At 36.3% G+C, this 22674-nt stretch overlaps 1 protein-coding gene across 3 annotated transcripts in view; it reads right to left on the bottom strand.

Moving 5' to 3' along the window:
• The window catches only part of BDP1 (B double prime 1, subunit of RNA polymerase III transcription initiation factor IIIB), an 85297-nt gene that overhangs the window by 26531 nt on the left and 36092 nt on the right, over nt 1-22674 (bottom strand). For all 3 annotated transcript variants that reach the window (XM_059916548.1, XM_059916549.1, XM_059916547.1), the window contains exons 15-26: nt 22252-22447; nt 21194-21327; nt 18054-19098; nt 17156-17343; nt 16481-16703; nt 13772-13950; nt 12847-13051; nt 11400-11536; nt 9389-9590; nt 8941-9131; nt 7716-8103; nt 3402-3527 (exon numbers count right to left, since the gene is read on the bottom strand). In XM_059916548.1, the coding sequence (XP_059772531.1) occupies nt 3402-3527; nt 7716-8103; nt 8941-9131; nt 9389-9590; nt 11400-11536; nt 12847-13051; nt 13772-13950; nt 16481-16703; nt 17156-17343; nt 18054-19098; nt 21194-21327; nt 22252-22447 (3214 nt within the window). The remainder of the gene's footprint in view (nt 1-3401; nt 3528-7715; nt 8104-8940; nt 9132-9388; nt 9591-11399; nt 11537-12846; nt 13052-13771; nt 13951-16480; nt 16704-17155; nt 17344-18053; nt 19099-21193; nt 21328-22251; nt 22448-22674) is intronic.

Below are 22674 nucleotides of genomic sequence, written 5' to 3'. Positions count from 1 at the left end.
ATCAATACAATAAAAGACAATTACGTGATCATCTCAAGAGATGCAGAAAAAGCATATGACAAATTCCAACTCTCTTTCATGATAAAACACTCACACAAACTAGGAATAGAATGGAACTTTTTCAATTTGAAAAAGGGTATCTATGAAAAAAATCACATCTAACATCAAACTTAATGGTGAAAGACTGGATGCTTTCCCCAACTTTTATTCAACATTGTACTGGAGTTCTAGACAGGGTAATTAGGCAAGAAAAGAAATAAAAGACATCCAGACTGGAATGTGTTATAAACTGAATTATGTCTTTCAGAAAGATATGTTGAAGTCTTAACCCCCAGTACTGTGAAGGTGACCTTATTTGGAAATAGGGTCTTCCTAGATGTAATCAAGTGAAGATGAGGTTATAGTGGATTAGGGTTAGCCTTAATCCAATAAGACTGGTGTCCTTATAAGAAAAGAAACACAGACACGCATACAGGGACAACACCATGTGGCAATGGAGGCAAAGGTTGGACTTGTGTTGCCACAAGCCAAGGAATGACAAGGAATGCCAGCAACTGCCATTAGGTAAGAGAAAGGCCCAAGATGATTTCTACCTCAGAGCCACCAGAAGGACCCATCTCCAGGGGCATCTTGATTTTGGAATTCTAGCCTCTAGAACTATGACAGAATAAATTTCTGTGGTTTTAAGCCACCCAGTTCGTGGTACTTTGTTACAGCAGCGCTACAAAAGTAATACAGAAAGACAGAAGTAAAACTATCTCTATTCACATATGCCATGATCTTATATGTAGAAAATCCTAAGGAATCCACTAAAAAACTATTAGAACTAATAAATGAGTCCAGCAAAGTTGCAGGATACAAGACCAATATACAAAATCAAAAGTATTCCTATAAACTTGCAATAAACAAACCAAAAATGAAATTAAGGAAACAATTCCATTCACAATAGCATCAAAAATAACAATATACTTGAAAATGAAGTTAAGGAAATGCAAAGCTCATACTCTGAAAACTACAAAACATTGTTGAAAGAAACCAAAGAAGAGCTAAGTAAATGGGAAAATATCCCATGTTCATTGACTGAAAGACTCAAACATTGTTAAGAGGGCAACACCTGCTCCCCCAGTTGATCTACAGATTCAGTGCAATCCCAACCAGAATCTCAGCTGACGTCTTTGTAGAAACTGACAAGTTGATTTCAAAATTCATATGGAATTGCAAGGGACCTATGACAGCCAAAACAATCCTAAAAAGAGAATAAAATAGGATGACTTACACTTTTTAATTCCAAAACTTATTACAAAGCAACAAATCAATAGAGTCTCACCAGCAGAAAGACAGACAAATAAATCAATGGGATAGAATTGAGCATCCACATATCTGCAGCCAACGAATTTTTGACAAAAATAAAAGACCATTCAATAGGGAAAGAACAGTTTTTTCAAAGAAATGGTGCAACAACTAGATAGTCATACGCAAAAGAATGAAGTGGGACTCTAATCTCACACCATATAAAAAATTAACTCCAAATGGGGAGAATTCCCTGGCAGTCCAACAGTTAGTACTTGGTGCTTCCACTGCTGGGGGCCCGGGTTCAATCCCTGGTCAGAGAACTAAGATCCCACAAGCCGTGTGGCATGGCCAAAAAAAAAAAAAAAAAATTAACTCAAAATGGATTAAAGACTTAAATGTAAAACAGGAGTAAATCTTCAGGATCTTGGCTTTGGGAAAGGATTCTTAGATATGACAACAAAAGCATGAGCAACAAAAGAAAAAAATAGATAAATGAAGTCCAAATACTCTAAAGCAGTGGTCTGCAACCTTTTTTGGCACCAGGGACCAGTTTCGTGGAAGACAATTTTTCCACGGATGGGGGAGGAGGGCAGATGGTTCAGGTGGTAATGAAAGTGATAGGGAGCAATGGGGAGCGGCAGGTGAAGCTTCACTCGCTCACCCTCTGCTCACCTCCTGCTGTGTGGCCCAGTTCCAAACAGGCCTCAGACCTGTACCGGTCCACGGCCCAGGGGTTGGGGACCCCTGCTCTAAAGGAAACCATCAAGAAAATGAAAAGACAACCCACAGAATGAGAAAAAATATCTGAAAATCATATATACGATTAGGAACTTGTACCCAGAATATAAAAAAATTCTTACAACTCAATAAAAAAAAGACAAATAGACCAAAAAAATGTTTAAATGGGCAAAGACTCCAAATAGACATTTCTCCAAAGAAGATACAAAAATGGCCAATAATAGCACATGAAAAGATGCTCAACATCATTAATCATTAGGGAATGCAAATCAAAACCATAATGAGGTACCATTTCACACCTACTAGGATGGTTAGATCCAAAAAATCAAATAACAAATATTGTCAGGATGTGAAGAAATTGGAACCCTCATACACTGCTGGTGGGAATATAAAATGGTCCAGCAGCTTTGGAAAGCAGTTTGCTAGTTCCTGAAACGATTAAACAAAGTTACCATACGACACAGCAATTATACTCCTAGGAATGTACCCAAAAGAAATGAAAACATACGTCCATACAGAAACTTGTACACAAATGTTTATAGCAGCATTATTTATAATGGCCAAAAGATGGAAACAACCTATATGTCCATGAACAGATGAATGAATAAAGGAAATGTAGTATATTCATATGGAATATGATTTGACCACAAAGAGGAATGAAGTACTGATACATGCTACAACATGAATGAACCTTGAAAACACTAGGCTAAGTGAAAGAAACCAGGCACAAAGGACCATACTGTGTGTATATCTCCAGAATAGAGAAATCTATAGAGACAAAAAGTAGATCACTGGTTGCCTAGGCCTGGGGAAGGCTGGAAGGAAATGGGGGAACAACTGCCACTGGGCATAAGACTTCTTTCTGAGGTGATGAAAATGTTCTAAATTTGACTGTGCATATAGCTGTAAATACACTAAAAGCCACTGAATTATATACTTTAAATGGATGAATTGTATAGTGTATGAATTGTATCTTAATAAAACTGTTTTTGAAAAAGTTGTAAGTCTTCATTTACAAAAACAAGATAAATACCAACTAAATAAGGAAGAGTGCCAAGCAAAAGGCAACTAAATATGTTTTAAATAATTTACATTCAGTATATATTTAATGCATCAGAATTTTAACATAAGTCTATGAAGATATTGAGCTATTCCCACACACAGGAATCTATGCTTTTCAAGTTAAATATAAAATCTATGAATTATTCACTAGTTTCTACCATTCATACTTAACAGCTCCTAGAAATAATAGAATAATTTCTATCATACTAGTTAAGAACCATCTGTAAACCTAAAGCTTTCAAAATAAACTTAGTCTTTTGAAAGTAAACAAAGAATTAAAGACAAAACATATTAAAATAGATGCTTACAATTGATAATGCATTCAAATTTTCTTCTTGTTTCATTTCCTGAGTAGTCAAATCTATGTTTGATGAGAGCTGATGTTCAACAACAGCTATGCATCCTACATCTGGGATATTCATGGGTATTTCAAGCTGTCAAAATGAAAAGTTTCATTAATTCATTTTTGCATACTATCACAGAAAAACAAAATGAATCATAAAATAAAATATTAAACTGAAGAAATAATTCACATTTATACATGATTTAAAAAACTGAAATATAGTAATTCTTAAACTGATTGACATCAACTTGGCAAAAGTGAAACACTTAATGTTTTTGAGGGGTCTGTGATTCTTACAAACAGTAAGCAAAACTTCCAGAGCTAAACTACTTAGTACCTAGCATTTCATTTTCCATTATCCCCAATTTGTCCCTACTTTCCCACAGTTTCTCTCATCAGTCTGTCAACATTTATGAAATGCTTCCTAAAAACTAGAGGGCTACAGGTACAAGAATACAAAGCTCAATAAGACAAGTCGGTCCCTGCCCACAAGGAACTCACAATCTAAGAAAAACAGACATGTAATCAACTATACACTGTTCCAAGTGCTATCATACAGATGAGTTGAAAGTACTTAGAAAGATTTATCCCACACATGACCCACCAAGGCAATTACCCTCTCCCACAACCCCAAAACCTGTATGATTCTTGATAGCGATGAATGGCCATGTAAAATAACGAGTCCACTCACATTTACTCTTCATTTAGCAGGCTTATTTCAAAGATCCTTACAGTCTGGGGGTTAAAAAGACTAAGATTTATCTCCTAGACTATAAAGAAGGGAGTCTGGTTCCTATTCCCTTATTAACAGAGAGATGAGTATAAAAGACTGTGATTCAGTAGAAACTGAGCAGTCAAGTTTGAAAATCTACCTTTGAGACATTTATTATGGTAACACCTATGTGTTCTGTGTCTGTCTGCTCAGATGCAATTAGAGAAAAATCTTTGCTAATATCCTATAGGCCTGGGATGAATTTTAAAAGTTCAAGTGATTTGAAAAGACAAAATATTTTCTGAAAAGCTGGGATTGGGGGGATAATGGGAATATTCTAGGTAACTGAAAGTTGGTTCTATAAGCACTACACAGTTTCAAAGCTTTATTTTTTTAACAGCTTTATCTAGATATAATTTACATTCCATACAATTCACCCATTTATATTGTATAATTCAATGTTTTTTGGTGATGGAAGCACAGATATGTGCAACCATCAACATAGTTACTTTTAGAACATTTTCATCACTTCAAAAAAGAAACCCTATACCGACTCCTTTAACTCCTCATCTCCAAATCCCTAAGCAACCATTGATCTACTTTCTGTCTCTATAGATTTTCTTATTTTGGACATTTCACATGAATGGAATCATATAATATGTGATTTTTTGATAACTGGTTTCTTTCACTTAGCATAATGTTTTCAAGGTTTCAAGGTTCATGCTGAAGTATATATCAATATTTTAGATCCCTTTATGACTTAATAATATGCCATTGCATTTCAACACTTCTTAAAGGGGACTTTTTCTAACATATAAACAAATTTCCCTGCCTTCGTAAACTGGCCATTAAGAATACAATTTAAGCTTTCCTTGCTCTATTATTATAATCAATGCTATTTAAGAAGGCATTCTGTGGGGCTTCCCTGGTGGCGCAGTGGTTAAGAATCCGCTTGCCAATGCAGGGGATACTGGTTCAAGCCCTGGTCTGGGAAGATCCCACATTGCCGTGGAGCCACTAAGCCCGTGCGCCACAACTACTGAGCCTGTGCTCTAGGGTCCGTGTGCCACAACTACTGAGCCCGCGTGCCACAGCTACTGAAGCCCCTGTGCCTAGAGCCCATGCTCCACAACAAGAGAAGCCACTGCAATGAGAAGCCCGCGCACTGCAACGAAGAGTAGCTCCCGCTCGCCACAACTAGAGAAACCCACGTGCAGCAACGAAGACCCAACGCAGCCTAAATAAATAAATAAAATAAATTAAAAAAAAAAAAGGCATTCTGTATTAATTCAGGGATATATCCTAGAACCTGATTTTCAGAAGTTAATTTCTAATATTAGTTTTCACGAGCAATTTGCCTTTCACCCAAAGAAATTGTAAAATACAAAACATATAGCTAAATGAATTTTCATGCAGTGGTAACCAGCCATCCTTGCACAAAATTAACTTTCCTTTTACCTTTTCTTGGCTTCAACCAAAATTTAAATTCATTATCTTTACTTTGAACTTTAATTACAAGAAACCACTTTACATCATTTTTATTTAGCTTCAACCATTCCAACTAACTTTATAACATTTAGCATGGTATTATTAACAATGAATTAAAAAAGGTGAGTTTGGAATTTCATTTGTAATTCAAATGGCTTTTGAATCTACCATGAATACAAAACTGATTCAGATATGATGCTCTATAAGCAAAATAAGTTACTAAAAATGGAGGCAGAACAGAAAACTCTGAAGTTACGAAGTTAGACCAAGAGGCAAAAGAGTAAGGAGCTTTCATAATAAAGTAAGTTGAAGTAATATGTTCCTCTACCTCACATCCATTAGGATGGCTACTATCAAAAAAAACCAAAAAAACAAAAATCAGAAAAAACAAGTGTTGGTAAGGATGTGGAGACATTGGAACCCTTGTACACTATTGATAGGATGGTAGAATGAGGCAGCTGCTATGGAAAACAGTATGGGGGTTGCTCATAAAATTAAACATCGATTTACAATTTACCATATTATCCAGCATTTCCACTTGCAGAATTGACAGCAGGGATTAGAAGAGATATTTTTACACCCATGTACATAGCAGTGTTCTTCATAATAGCCAAAAGGTGGAAGCAACCCAACTGTCCACTGACAGAAGAATAAACAAAATGTGGTACTGTATATACTGAATGGAATATTATTTAGCCCTTAAAAAGGACATCCTGGACTTCCCTGGTGGCACAGTGGTTAAGAATCTGCCTGCCAATGCAGGGGACACGGGTTTAATCCCTGGTCTGGGAAGATTCCACATGCCACAGAGCAACTAAGCCCGTGCACCACAACTACTGAGCCTGCGCTCTAGAGCCCGCGCGCCACAACTACTGAGCCCATGCACTACAACTACTGAAGCCCGCGCGCCTAGAGCCCACGCACCACAACTGAGCACATGTGCTGCAACTATTGAAGCCTGTGCGCCTAGAGCCCACGCTCCACAACAAGAGAAGCCACCACAATGAGAAGCCCGTGCACTGCAACAAGAGTAGCCTCTGCTCATCACAACTAGAGGAAGCCCGTGTGCAGTAACAAAGACCCAATGCAGCCAAAAAAAAAAAAAAAAAGGACATCTTGACATATGCTACAGTATAGATGAAACTTGAAAGCATTATGCTAAGTGAAATAAGCCAGTCACAAAAAGGACAAACACTGTATGATTCCACTTACATGAGGGACCTAGAGTAAGTGGTTGCCACAGGCTAGAGAGGAGGGAATAATCAGAATTATTGTTTAATAGGTACAGAGTTGTAGTTTTTCAAGATGAAAAAAAGTTCTGTGGATGGATGCACTTAATGCCACTGAACTGTAGGCTTTAAAATGGCTAAGACGGTAAATTTTATGTTACCTGTAATTTACCACAATTAAAAAAAGAGAGAGGGCTTCCCTGGTGGCACAGTGGTTAAGAATCCACCTGCCAGTGCAGGGGACACAGGTTCAAGACCTGATCCAGGAAGATTCCACATGCCGAGGAGCAACTGGGCCTGTGCGCAACAACTACTGAGAGTGCGCGCCTAGAGCCCGTGCTCCACAACAAGAGAAGCCACTGCAATGAGAAACCCACGCACTGCAATGAAGACCCAACACAGCCAAAAATAAAGTAAACAAAATAAATAAATTCATTAAAAAAAAAGAGAGAGACAAAGAGAAAGAAATATGTCCCTTCTACCTTCTCTACCAAGCAGAGCTTAACTTGAGCTTACCACAAAGAGTTAATAGAAAACATCTGCCAAGTTTTTTGTTTTTTTTTTAATTAACCAGAAAGGAGATTAAGTAGCCCCCAGATACAAGTGAAATTAGATTTCTCTCAGTATTGTTATACTGATTACCTTGTGCTGGGCCTGGGTTGCAGGGGCTGAGTAAACACAGGAGATCACACAAGCCTATTTCTACTGATTTCCTAGGCTATGCAGCACGCCCCAAACAAATTACTCTAATAATCTTCAAATCCTAATAATCACTAAGAGAAGAGATAATGATCCACTAAAAGCAAAAAACAAGTAAGATAAAGTTCCAAGGATTCAAAATTCAAACTACCTCTTCCATGGTTTCCTCAATCTGAGCAGAAACCGGTTCAGGAGATCTGAGACCAACAGGTACAAACACTGGAGCTTTGTTTACTTCTTCAGGAGCAAGATGATAGCTTTCTTCTTCATAGTCAGACTCAAAGTCTTCCGCATCATCTTCGTCTTCTTCCTGGGAAGCTCGAAGAGTCACCAGCACAGGCTTAGAAGCTCTAGGTTCCTTCTTAGAGGTCTTACTCCGAATTCGTTTTGATCCACGCCCTTTGGGGACGTTTGGTTTAATCTTTCGACGCATTCTCCTTTCACTACGATCTATCTTACATTCAGAGGCAGAAGAGAGAGCTGTTCTTCGATCCACAGCAATTTTAGAATAATGTGATTCTTTTAACAGCTGTGGAGAGCTGGAGGTTTAATCAAAATAGCAACATAGTCATTACATGCACAAGGATAATTTTAATGAAAACCCAACTTATAAAGTGAAATCTCAATTCAAGCCATTAATATAAAATGCCCACCACCCATTCTATCAAACACTAATGTTATGACGAGAATGAATGGAATTTACTGTTAGGATTTAGTTTCTCACTCAAAGTTAAATATTAGTTATCTACCTACAAATTTTTCACAGTAAGTTTTTAAATCTGAGCCATTTTTCCCCCTTGCTATTTAAGTGGTGATGAAATACAACACTGGAAATTATTAGAAGAAAATGGGATCAAGAACACTGGACCAATAAATACAGAATATGAGACCAAAAAATGATACGGTTTATCCTATTGGGTAAACAGATTAGGTCAAAAGAAAAAAGCAGAATGAGGAAATCCAACAGAACAACATTTTTTAGAACTTAGGGTCCCTTCCACTTTCCTTGAAAACTGTGGAAGAAAGGTACCCTTCACTTGTGTTTGTGACTCCAATTCGAATCAGCACCCTAGTTATTTAGGTAATATGTACTACTCTTTCGTCAGGCTTCTGCTCATGTCTAATATACTCAAACTCAACACCCAGAAATTTTAAATGTAGGAAAGAAAAATCTTTCTGAGAAGATAATAAAAAAAGGAAATTTTAGTAAATAAAAATCAAAAGTGGGAAAGAAACAGACCTGCCAATAAAAAACAACCAATACTTCTGTTAACAAACCATCTTTTTACTCTATCAATAAGTTAGAGTAGGACATCCATTAAGAATAAGTTACTTGTATTTACTATTCTGAAAGTACTTGTTAAATAAAACTTTACCTTGCTGGTTTACTGACATACTGCTCTTCGACAACTGAACACACAGAATTATCGCCTACGGTTTTCTCTCCAACACTTCCTGATGGTCCAACTTCTGATTGAGCATCTTTTTTTGCCAAACCAATCTCCTTGGAACCTACAGAACCTTTTCTTGCTGAAATCTCCAGAGATGTCAGAAACTCAGCTTTTCCCTTAAATTTAAGAAGAAACAACTAATATTACCATGGAAACAATCTGTATGGTAATTTGGTTTGGTAGTTTGGCCTAAAGCGCTAAGCTTACACACATATACACAAGTGACTGGTCTCTAAACTTTCATAATATTGGAAAGTCAACAAATTTTCATGAAAATCGTTATAGTACAAAAGGCAAAACTATTTTTTTAATGTTCTCCTTCATGATATTGATAAAATAGAGCCCACTAATAAGTTCTTTTTTTCAAACTTACTTTTTGAAGAAGCTGGGTGTCAGAATCTCCATGCTGCAGCAAATTATCTTCTGGCTTCCTTGCCTTACTCTGATCTGCTCTGTCTTTTTCTATGTCTGATTCCTCTTTCTTACCTTGTGCTCTTCCCAAATTTGGCTTAGCCTTTTGGAATTGCCTTCTTAACATTTGTGGTGGACTAGGAACATACGTTTTATGTTCATGTCTAGAATGAAAAACAAATCATGCTGAAGAACGAAAATCAGAATTCTTGTTGAAGTATCTGCTGTTAAGCAATTTTGGGGCACAAACCAATTCTATGTCCGAAGGACTATATATAAATAGTCTATAAAACTAAACATATAAAATGAAACCACACATGCTGATATGAAAGAAAGAACATAGAAGCTTTTATAACTTCCATTTTCTATATAGCCTGGGAAATACTTTCACAATAATATTTAATCTTTTTTTTACTTTCATTCATTGATTCTGGTGTGTCATTGTATGCTACTTTAAGTAATTTTCAGAGAAATAACTAGATACAAAACAAAAATGCCAGTAGTTGAAGATGGACTTCATAATGACACTTTAAACAAATGCTTCAACTGGGCTCTGAAGCATGAACAAATATACAATGGTCACAACAACCCTGGTCCTTCTGGTTCAAGAGCAGGCTTGAAAGCTAGAGTCTGTTCTCCTACCACATGCCTGTCACTTCATAGAAAAGGGTTTATTGACAGCCAGTGTCATAAGGATCTCAATATAACCCATTTGTATCTGCCAAATCAGAGAAAGACAAGGTTTTAACATTCAATACAGTAGCCATAGCTCCCAAGGCAACACAAACAGCTTCCTTAAGGTTTCCTGGAAAATATTTAATAACTGGCAAGGATCTGAATTAGCTAGTTTAAAACTAATATAAATCTGGATACTTATAAAGAAAAACTGGGTCTGTAAGTATCGATCATAAGTTCTCTGAAAGATCTGTATTAAAGACTAATCTTAAGTAATATTTGTAATAAATTACCTACAAGAGAAAGTAGTTAGTTACATTTCTAAATGTTCCAATCCTGCTAAGTTCTTCCAGCAGTGAAATACCAAGGAAGTTCACAGGAAGTTCTAACAAAGTAATGATGCTGGTTAATACATTCCAGCGTAGGCTAATGTATTTGGGAAAACGTGTTATGTTTAACTTAAGTATAAGCTACTTACAATCAAGTGTGATTCTACAAAGCTACTTAAGAATAAAGTGTATATATATATATATATATATATATATATATATATATATATAAGCTCAATGTGCTACTGGGGTTAAAAGGGGGTAAGAAACTGCTGGACATAAGAATAAGCTAACTTAAAACTATACAGAATATATACTCTGAAGTAAGTATCAGTCATGATAAAGCTAAAAGCTTGAACAAACTTCATAAACAGAAAAGATTTTAAAAAGAGGGGTGGGTGGGTAATGGGTTTCTATACAGGAAATTTGAAAGTTAGATCTTGCTCATTAAAAATGCAAAGGCTGAGCATAAAATCTCTTGAAACATGTGAAGTTTCTTTCAGGAAGCTCTGCCTATAAACTATAGGAATTTGCTAGTCTTAAAGTCATAAATTCTGAAAACTTAAGTTTAAAAACTAAACTGCCAATGTTACTTTGAGCAAGCCATTTAAATCCTCTAGATCCATACAGTCAATTATAAATGAAGGCATTAGGAAAGGCTGACCTCAAAGGTCAATGGTCTTTAAAGGCTCATTTAGAGTAAAACTCAAAATCCTTACAATGGTCCTACATAATCTGCGCTTCTCCCCACTCAGCCTTTACCTTTCATATATCTACTACTCTTCCCCTCTTCCCCTGTTTCACACTGGCCCCCTCTGCTGTTCAGCAGATTTAAACTATTCTAGCTTCATAATTACTTTTTTCTTTCATAAAACTTACTAAATGTGAAATTACATAAAATCGATTATTCAAATATCCAACCTTTATCTTTGAAAAGTTTTATGCTTTTCTGATTAAAAGCAAACTTACCTCGTCTTTTCATCTGAAACATTTACTTTGTTAACATGAAGGTTTTCTAAAAGAACGTGACTCTGGTTTTCATACATTCTGCCTTCTGAATCTTTGGAGGATACAACTTCAATTTCCGTTGCAATTTGAGAATTTGGCTGAAATGCAAAACTATATTAGTTTTGTTTTTTTTTTTTAACAACAGAACACACCTCCTAAAATATTTTAATCATTAAGAAAGGTATTTAGGGACTTCCCTGGTGGCACAGTAGTTAAGAATCTGCCTGCCAATGAAGGAGACATGGGTTCGATCCCTGGTCCAGGAAGATCCCACATGCCGCGGAGCAACTAAGCCCATGTGCCACAACTACTGAGCCTGCGCTCTACAGCCTGCAAGCCACAACTACTGAGCCCGCAAGCCACAACTACTGAGCCCGTGTGCCACAACTACTGAAGCCCATGCACCTAGAGCCCATGCTCCACAACAAGAGAAGCCACCGCAATGAGAAGCCAGCGCAAAACAACAAAGAGTAGCCCCTGTTCGCGCAACTAAAGAAAGTCCGTGTGCAACAACGAAGACCCAATGCAGCGATAAATAAATTAATTAATTAATAATAATAAAAAAGAAACGTATTTAGTTTCTTAAAATGAAGTCTCAAACTTGAGTATGCAATGTTCATGTTTTGCTGCCCAAAACAAAATTGCCTATGTACAGAGAAAGTTTCAAAGATTACTGCAGTAATATGTCCACATAATGCTTTAAAAACTACAATAACCATCTGTTGTGAACCTCCCTCCCAAAAAGTTCAATGTGTTTTTTTTTAATTTGGGGGGGGGTTCAAATAAGGATTACAATCACTTTATTTTAAATGTAGATTTTTCCCTTGGTAGAGAAAAGGACAAAAAAACAATATCTGTTGAAATGGGCATTAAACTACTTAGATTTGTTTCTAATATCAAAAGATCCATCAGTAAGAGATTGGTTAAACTGTCATTCCAAATAGCAGAATGTTACACTGCAGTTAAAAATGATGTATCTCCATATTTCATGCCATGGAAAGCCACTTAATATAATAAGTGAAAAACAGTAAGTCACAAAATAACATGATTACAATGATTTTATTATTTAAATTTACATGAGTATGCACACATGCATGCATGGAGATATATCCGGTAAGATATGTCAAAAGGTTTTCAGTGGTTACCTCAGAGTGGTGAGACTAGGGGTAATTATTATATTATTTTGTATTGATTGAACATTTTCACAATGAATAGGTTCATTAGTTAGGGAAAAAAAATTTATTTTCATTAAAAAAAAAAATCCACAATGGTAAATCTGAAACAAAACTAGACACGTTATGTATGAAGTAGAGTATCAGATGCCTATATTCTAAGCCAAGTCTGAGCTACCATTTGATATTTTAATATGCATTAAAAGGCTTGATTTAATTACATAGCAATAACTCACCACAGTCAGGAATTTTTTAGTTTCATCTTTTTGTAGTGTCCTTTCTTCCTTAACTGTTTCTTTGGCTTCACTTTTTTCTATTACTTGCCTCTGTCCAACCTTTCTTAAGTTTGGACTGGGTCTCTGAAGTCGGCCCCTTCCTGGTGGAGCAGTTTGGATAACGCTTTCCTTCATTTCTTGTTCGCAAGTGTTTATATGATAAGTTCTAGAAAAGGGGACAGGAGAAAAGAGAGAAAGCTTGATTGTAAAAAGATGAAAACTACTATAAAAATATAAAATTTGAATCTAATAAACTCTGTAAAACTGTTTTGTACATTAAAGGAAAATTAAATTACTTTCTGATTATATCTCATTTTACAAAAAAATAGTTATTTCAATTCTCAAAAGGTACTGAACTTATATGAGGTACCTACAATATTCAAATTCATGGTAACAGAAAGCACAATGGTGGCTGCCAGGGACTGGAGGTAGGGGGAATGGGAAGTTATTGTTTAATGGGGACAGAGTTTCAGTTTGGGAAGAAGAATGTTCTGGAGATGAACGGTGGTAATGGTGTCCAACGATGTGAATGTACTTAATGCCATTGGACTGTACACTTAAAAATGGTTAAAATAGTAAATTTTATGTTATATGTATCTTACTACAATTTTTAAAAAGGTAATGAATACATACCCTATATACATATACTTTTAAATGCATTGCTTTGTATAAGATCTTAAGCAGCTAACTGAATATAAGCAGGCAAGTGTTAAAAGGTGTTGAACTCAACCTGATTTTGTATTTTAGGCCATATGAATAAAAATAAACCAAGTATTCTTGATACTCACTTTCAAAATACATTAACACATTTCTTAAAAAAAGAAATGAAGAACTATTTGAAATAATTCTCCTATTTTAGATTTTTAATAAAACTATCACTGCTTACCCCATAGAGACAACTAATTCCTTTTCCTGGGCTTGTGTAGACTGAGACTCCTCTATAGGTTCACAAGAACTCGAAGGGGAAAGGTCCTTTTCAGTCTGTACACATGGTAATATCACAGCCTCCTCTTGACTGTGATCTGATTTGTCTTTTTCTCTTGATGTCATTAGGGAAGCCACATCCTAGAAGGTAGATTAAAAAAACAAAATTTCATCGAGGGTTGGTAAAAGTATAGGGAAATAGAAACTTTAATAAACTGTTAGAAAAATAAACTGATACAGTCTTTGTAGACAACAGGGCAATATCTATCAAGAATTTTTATTTCTAGCAATTCTACTTCTAGAAATATATCTTATAAAAACACTCAAATAACTATCTAGAAAATTATACACAAGGATATTTATTACAGCAATATAATAGCCCCCCCAAAAAAGGAAAGAAAAAGAAAAAGAAAAACAAAAAATTGGAAACAAGACAAATCAGTAGGGAACTAAATAAATTATAATTTCTTTACAATGAAACAGTACAGAGTCATTTAAAAGAAGTTTAATTTCTATATACTGATCCAAAAAGATGTTCATGGACTTCCCTGGTGGTGCAGTGGTTAAGAATCCGCCTGCCAATGCAGGGGACACAGGTTCGAGCCCTAGTCCGGGAAGATCCCACATGCTGCGGAGCAACTAAGCTCGTGCGCCACAACTACTGAGCCCACAACTACTGAAGCCCATGCGCCTAGAGCCCATGCTCTGCAACAAGAGAAGCCACCGCAATAAGCCCGTGCACCGCAAGGAAGAGTAGCCCCCGCTCACCACGACTACAGAAAGCCCGTGTGCATCAACGAACACCCATCACAGCCATAAATAAATTATTTAAAAAAAAAAAAAAGATGTTCACAATACTGTGTTAAGTGAAAAAAAATCAGAAGGCAGGATATGATGCCATTTTTGTAAAACAATGAAAATAAATACCCGCACATTTTATTATTTATATAAATAAGTATCTATACAGAAAAGTTTAGGTAGACATATTTAAAATTGCTAACTTGGGAGGGAGAGATGGACTAACTTGGGAGAGAAAGATGGAACATTATAAAGGACTCTAACTTTTTAGATGATATATTTTTCCCAATTTGCAATTTTTTTTTTTTTTTTAAATTTATGGCTGTGTTGGGTCTTCGTTTCTGTGCGAGGGCTTTCTCTAGTTGTGGCAAGCGGGGGCCACTTTTCATCGCGGTGTGCTGGCCTCTCACTATCGCGGCCTCTCTTGTTGCGGAGCACAGGCTCCAGACGCGCAGGCTCAGTAATTGTGGCTCACGGGCCCAGTTGCTCCGCGGCATGTGGGATCTTCCCAGACCAGGGCTCGAACCCGTGTCCCCTGCACTGGCAGGCAGATTCTCAACCACTGTGCCACCAGGGAAGCCTTGCAATTTTTATAATCATTTAAAATAATCAATAAAAAGTGATTTTGGGTACTTCCCTGGTGGTCCAGTGGTTAAGACTCTGCGCTTGGGCCTTCCCTGTGGGCACAGTGGTTAAGAATCCGCCTGCCAATGCAGGGGACACGGGTTCAATCCCTGGTCCAGGAAAATCCCACATGCCGCAGAGCAACTAAGCCCGTGCACCACAACTACTGAGCCCGCGTGCCACAACTACTGAAGCCCGTGCACCTAGAGCCTGTGCTCCGCAACAAGAGAAGCCACCGCAATGAGAAGCCCATGCACCGCAACGAAGAGTAGCCCCTGCTCACCGCAACTAGAGAAAGCTCACACGCAGCAACGAAGACCCAACGCAGCCAAAAAATAAATAAAATTAAAAAAAAAAAAAAAGACTCTGTGCTTCCACCACAGGGGGCACAAGTTCAATCCCTGGTCAGCAAACTAAGATCCCACATGCCACATGGCATGGCCAAAAAATAAATTAATTAAATTAAATTAAATTAAAATAAATAAATAAATGAAAGTGGTGGTTTTTTTGTCTTTGTTTTTGTTTTTGTTTCTTTTGGCCATGCCTCATAGCTTGTGGGATTTTAGTTCCCCAACCAGGATTGAACCCGGGCCCTCGGCAGTGAAAGTGCAGAGTCCTAACCACTGGACCACCAGGGAATTCCCATGATTTATCCTTTTTAAACATAAGATTAGGAGGAAAAAGTACAAATGTTCAAGCACAGTAAGAACTGAGCTAAGATGTAAAAGAAGAATTTTAATTCAAAAAAGTACTTCATATGTTTAGAACGCTCAACTTATGAGTGTTAATGTTTCATTTCAAGGTTTTTGATGCTGTATCACACATCTTAATCTCTTACAGACCAAGTTAATCAAGTAAATAAAATAATCTCCTTTAACTCATATCAAGCTTTTAACTTTTTATTTCACCTTCACAACAGAGGGAAATAAAGATGGACTCTCATTCTCATTTTTCCTGTGAAGAAACTAGTTGCATCATTTGGCTATGGTCACATATAATGAATAAAGGTCAGAACTTGAACTAGAGCCTGGGCCTCTTAAAATCCTTCCCATGACACATTTGCCCACCATCAGAGATTCAAGATTCTTACACAAACCACATGGAACAATGAGGTACATTAAGTACAGCACCAATATCACACACAGCAAAAATTACATAAGGAAATATTTGCCAATTTTTAATTCCAAGTGTTTTACTTTAGTAATTATAATAACTAAAACAGAAAACCTCCATCTTAAATAACACTCACACGTTGAGAAGGGAGAGTTCTCGTTTGTTCTCCATTCTGCTGTATCACAACAGTCCCTTTTTTATCAGCTTCCACTTTCTTCCCAGGTGCGTGTTTTTCTGCTTCTATAGTCTCTCTTTTTGAAGCTGCTCTTGCTAAGTTTGGTTTTGGTCTTTTGAATCTACTTCTCACAAAAGGTGCTGGTTTCACTTCAAATGGCTTCTGTTCTTGAGGAAGAGATTTGCTTTTGGAACAAGGATTATCAAGCTTTAGGATGACATGAAGGGGCAGTGGGAGCGGAGTCTTAGCACAACCTTAGAGACTGGCAGTAAATATTTAATTCTAATTCTTAACAGGAAAACAAATCGGACTATTTGGTAGATCCTGAAAAACATGAGTGGTACAATCCAGGTATAAGCCTAGGAATTATATCATCTTCGCACAAAGAAAATACAGGTTTGTCACACCTGTACTGACTTAAAAGTATGTGTTGTACACAATTTTGTATGTTAGTAATTCTTACAATCTACTGTCAGAAGGACCTCAAATCTCTCCTAGTCTTCCCCAAACCAGCTTAAAATTTCCAACACTATGCTATAGATGATATGTCTTAAAACCTTATTTAGTTTAACATAATCTGCAAATATAACTTTATATGCTTTCTCTTTACAAGCACACAGACCTATATACTTGTACCTTAAATTAATATCTGAAAACTGCTCTGGAACATCTGGAGATCGCATCCTCTGGTCTTCTATTTTATCAAGCTCAGAAGTCTGTGAAGAAATGTTCAAGTGACTCAACTGACTTGATATTTCCTTTTCAGAATTTCTTTTTTCTTCTACAGATACATGCATCATGGATTGTACTTCACTGCTAATGTCCTGGAAATAAATCAGCACACATATAAAATACTCCTTAAGCATGTCATACATTTCAAACAAAAGCCTATATTCTTCACACTGTTTTTAAAAATGCAGAAGTTTGGGGGTTTTTAATTTGTAAGTAAAATAAAATTTAATTTACAAATGCTAAAACACAGAATTTGGAAAACTCTTCTTTCTATATTGCATATTATTATATGTTTTTTCCAAACTACAAATGCCATTACCTATCCAAAAAAAAGTTAGAAAACTGGAAAATGTTAGAATAGCTTCAACTTCAATTAACTGGAAACTTTTAATAAGATGAACTTTTAAAAGTGGAGTGAAGCGGGGTGGGACAGGAAATAAAGAGAAAAACTGATACAGATATGGTCAAAAGAAATAATTCCAGTGTATGTTCATACTAGAATTAGCACAAATTCAGTCCAATCTCTTATATTCCTTTTATCTAAGAGCAACTTTAAACTGACATTAAGAACAGTAACTTTTCCACAATTATAAAATTCTTTCAATTATTAAAAAAAAAAAAAAGAATATATAATTTCTTTAAGGTCCTGAAACACAGAATTTAGGACTGGGAAAGACATTATGCTTTTAGAAACTTTAAATGTTGTTGGACTTAAGGGCAATAATCCTGGAATTATTTTGATTTGTTTTTCTCTGAAAAAGTATTCAAAAAAATATTTTTTAAAGGACAGAAAAATACATACTTTAATATTTAGTGAAGGCACAGCACTGCAGTCACCAGTACCCCTCTGCAATGAATCTGTCTCAGTTTGTCTTGAGGTCCCAGTCTCCTCTGGTTCATTTTCCCTTAGAGAAATGTCTATTTTTCCAGTTTTTTCCAAATCTGTCACCTTTTCCTCAGAAGCACTGATCTCTTCTGATCCGCTTTTCCTCAAGGAAATTTCTCTTCCAGTTTCTTTCAAATCTGCCTCTGTTTCCTCAATGGCAGTCATCTTTCCTGATACCTTCTCCATCAGGGAAATGTCTCTTTTTCCAGTTTCTTCCAAATCAATCTCCCTTTCCCCTGTGGCACTGGTCCCCACTAGTACATTTTCCCTTGGGGAAATTTCTATTCCAATTTTGTTCAAATCTGTCTCCATTTCATCATCTATAGTTTTGAGCCCTGAGGTCTTTTCTTGTGTAGGTATTTCTCTTCTTTCAGTTTCTTCTAAATCTGTCTCTACTTCCTCAGCGGCATCAATCATCTCTGGTATCTCCTCCCTCGGGGAAATCTCTCTTCCAGTTTCTTTCAAACCTGTCTTCACTTCACCAATAGTATCGACCTCCTCCGGGGCATTTTCCTGTAGGGATATTTCTCTTCCTTCAGTCTCTTCCAAATCTGTCTCTCTTTCCTCAGTGGCATCAGTCACCTTTGTTATCTTCTCCCTTGGGAAAATCTCTCTTCCAGTCTCTCTCAAATCTGTCTCCATTTCCACAGTGACATCAATCATTTCTGGTATTTTCTCCCTGGGAGAGATATCTTTTCTTTCAGTTTCTTTTAAATCTGGCTCCATTTCCTTAGCAGTATTAGCCTCCACAGGCACCTTTTCCCTTGGTGAGGTTTCCAATCTTGCAGTTTCTCTCAAAGCTGCTGTCGTCTCCTCGGAGGCAAGAACTTCCTTTGGTACCTCTTCTTCCTTTGAGAAAATTTCTCTTCTTCCAGTTCTTCTTCCTATATTTGGCTTTGGTTTCTGAAATCGAGTCTTTAGAATTTGAACTTGTTTAGTTGCTTTATTATCCTCTTGAATACTATTAAAAAAAAAAAAAGACACACAATCAAATTGTAAACTAGACTGCCAACTGAAGAGATATGGTTGAGAAATCACTACTGAAAAACCAGGAACTCTCAAATTAAAAAAAAAAAAAATTAACGAAGCACCAGGAATCTCTGGGCAAAATTTAAAAATTAAAGTAGAGAAGAAATTCCATCCTTGGAAATTACAGTAAATTTTTTAAATAATTAAATATATTTATTATATAGAGACATATATACAGAGAAATCTGTCAATAAGGTCAATTAGAGTAGCAGCTAATCGGGCTTAAATAGTCTCTTTCTAATTGTCATCCACATCAACCTCGGCAAATACTGGCTGAGAAAGACTCTCCGAGTCCTCTACATTGGAGCTAGACCAATTTGTGTCTGCTATTCCTACCTTTTCGCCCCTACTCTCCTTTATCCAGACATATGTCTTGCTATAAGAGTTAAAGAACTCATTTATATGGCCAGAACTAACCAGGATCTCAAATAGCTGGGTGGAGGTATAATTTGAATAAGGTACAGTCTTATGACTAAAAACTAGGTCTGCCCCTCCTCACTTTTTAAAAACAATTAAAAATGAGATTTCCTGTACAGTCACTTCTCTAAAAGCTTGTGATTTCATAATACAATGTGGGAATGAAAGAAAAGAGTAAATAAACAACAACGTTTCGCAGTCTGTTGAATGCTACTGGGCACACAACAATCACTATCTTGTATAAGCACCTTGTTCTTCAAAAAAGCAGCAGCATGCTCTGCTTTGTGCTTTATCAATAATAATAGAGAGTAAAACCAATAAAAGTATACAAATGAATGAAAGAGCACTTAGTGACTGGTTAAGATTTTGACCTCTGAGGCCCTTTTCTTGTGTAGATATTTCTCTTCTTTCAGTTTCTTACATAGCATCTTGAACAGTTCAAAGTGTTTGAGACTGGGGAGGAGGGAAACTGCCTATTGGATATAAACAGGCATGATTTGATAAAACACAGAATCTTAGAATTGTTTTTATGAATACTGGAGATTCAAAGGCCAGAAAGGCCACTGCCTTTGGAGGGGAAAGTTGTTGATATCAGACTGGATATTAGTTATGAACAATCCATCAGGGTTCTAAAACCCAAAGGCCACCCAGGGAAAACTTGGTTTTCTACTAAGCCACATGAAAATGGAGTCTGGCTTAAACTAAAAAAATACAAACAAAATATCCAAATTGTCAGATATCTGTAATTAATATTTGTATCAGAGATATGCAACAAGTAATGCAGTTGTACAGGCTTCTACCCAGAGTTTGTGTGGCAGAGAAGTAAAATAGGTTGGGGGTGTAGGGAAGGGGTACAAAGGAATAGAGAAAGAAGAGAGGAATAAAGGAATTTTTCTGTCTTCTAATAAAGATCTTTTGAGTAGTTCAGGAAACCTAGCTTTCACTCTCAGGTTAGGTAGTATTTAAACAGGCTCATACAGCTGTAATAAAGTATACAATAGGCCAGACTTTAAATGTAAAGATTGATAAACTATAAATAATTGTTGCAACTAGATAGTAGGTACATGGGAGTCTGTTATTCTGTTCTCAGTACTTTTGTGCATTGAATATTCCCAAAAGGAAAAAAGTTTTTAAAGCACACTAATAATTCCGTTGATCTGGTTTAATATCCTGCAGAGGGGAAACAACAAATTCAGAGAGCTTTGGCTATGGGAAGTATGAGTTTTACTTAAAATTTACATAAACCTTAAATAAAGGTAATATGTGATCAATCTAATCCCAAAGAAACAAATATTAAGAAAGTCGCATTTTCACATCTGGATATAAACATGTAATTTACTATGCATGTGAAGTGATAATACTATCCATGTTAACTCAAGGTCTAATTTGCGATGGGTAAATCAATTCATCAAAATACCAATAAGTGAGAAATCAACATGAAGGCAATGACATAAACTGCCTTGAAAGGTGAATTTACACTTGTAAATATTATGTAACTTGATATACAGATAACAAAATCAGTCTGATTTGCTATTTTTAAAAAATGATTAAGAATTTCTAAAACTTTACACATAATTCAAACATTATGTCATTAATAAGATGATGCTTACCTTAGACATTCATTAAGAGCCTTGGGCTCATCTGACTGCACATTTTGAAAAGAAGTATCTTTTTTTTCAGACTGTGATGTGATGTCTTCACAATCAAAATTTTTACATGACTGATCTTCTATTTGTTCAGGAGTCTTAAAAACAAACACATTTTTTAAAAAGTTTTAGGTCTCACAATGTAACACACATTTATAAAAGACTTCATTGAAAATTATGTATGACTTGAGTATAAGGAAAATGGTAAACATTTCAAAATTATAAAATGATATTCAAGGGGCACTCTTTTTTTTGGCGGGGGTGTGGGGTGGTGCCACGCTGTGCAGCTTGCGGAATCTTACCCGGGCCCCCTGCAGCGGAAGCACGGAGTCCTAACCACTGGACCACCAGGGAATTCCCTAAGCGGCACTTTTTAATGTTTGTTCTTTAGATATAGGAAATTTCACAAGCCACACCTTTTACCTCATCTCAAAGCCCCCATTCTTTTCCTCCTAATCAGAAAGCAAGTAACTGCTTCAGTCTGATCTGTTAAAATTATCCCTTGGGGTCTATCTTTCTAAATCTTTTTGATTATTATCATCACATTATAGACCCTGGGAATCATAACAGAAGAAATTCAAATCTCAAATCATGCCAACTCTTACTCTTATCACAAAGACCAGCTATTAGGTAAACAATCTAAAATTTATCATCTTTGTTGTTGGAATATTTTAGGAGGGAGCTTTTAACATTTTATTTTGTTTAAGTCAGTATTAAAATTCATATACCTAGCTATATTTTCAGAAGGGAAGTATAATTCAAACACCTGCTGAGTGATGGGGGAAGGCAAGTCCAAACATGAGTAAGGTGAAAGCAGATGATTCATCATATAAATGCTTCAAACCCACAGAGCTGAGAGCTAAGTGCCTTCACAATTAGCAAAGCTGCTGGCTATGAGATTTGGGCATTAAATTTAAAGAACAATATACATAATTGTATACAGTATTGCTGTTTAAAAAGGGGGATGAAAGGAGGCTTATGTATTTGTTTAACAAAAAACTGGAGGGCATCAGAGTACTTACATCTCTATCAATACAGGACTCATTTTCATTCTTTTCTACACTGGCCCCAATTTTTTCCTGTGATGTAACAGTTTCTTTTCTTTCAGCAGCTTTACCTACATTTGGCTTTGGCCTTTGCAATAAGCCCCTCATTAGGCGTGCAGGTCTGAAAGCCTTTAGTTGATCATCTTCCTGCAGACAAATTTTTTCACTCAAACTAGAGTAATTACAAAGGAATAAAATCAATGGTTATTCTGAAGTCACATCATTACTTGTATATCACATACATGCTTGTTTTCAGTATTCTCTTCTCCCAGGTATAAATAAGTAAACCATTTGGAATACAAAATAATTCACAAGGATCCTTAAGAACACCCTCAAAGATACACACCTCTCTATACCTTAACCCTCTAGAACAGACATAGTCCTAAAAGCATGACTATA

Source organism: Balaenoptera ricei, chromosome 3, assembly GCF_028023285.1.
Source record: "Balaenoptera ricei isolate mBalRic1 chromosome 3, mBalRic1.hap2, whole genome shotgun sequence".
Lineage (NCBI taxonomy): Eukaryota > Metazoa > Chordata > Mammalia > Artiodactyla > Balaenopteridae > Balaenoptera > Balaenoptera ricei.
The sequence above is the reverse complement of the archived record's forward strand: the minus strand, read 5'-3'. Positions and strand labels throughout refer to the sequence as shown.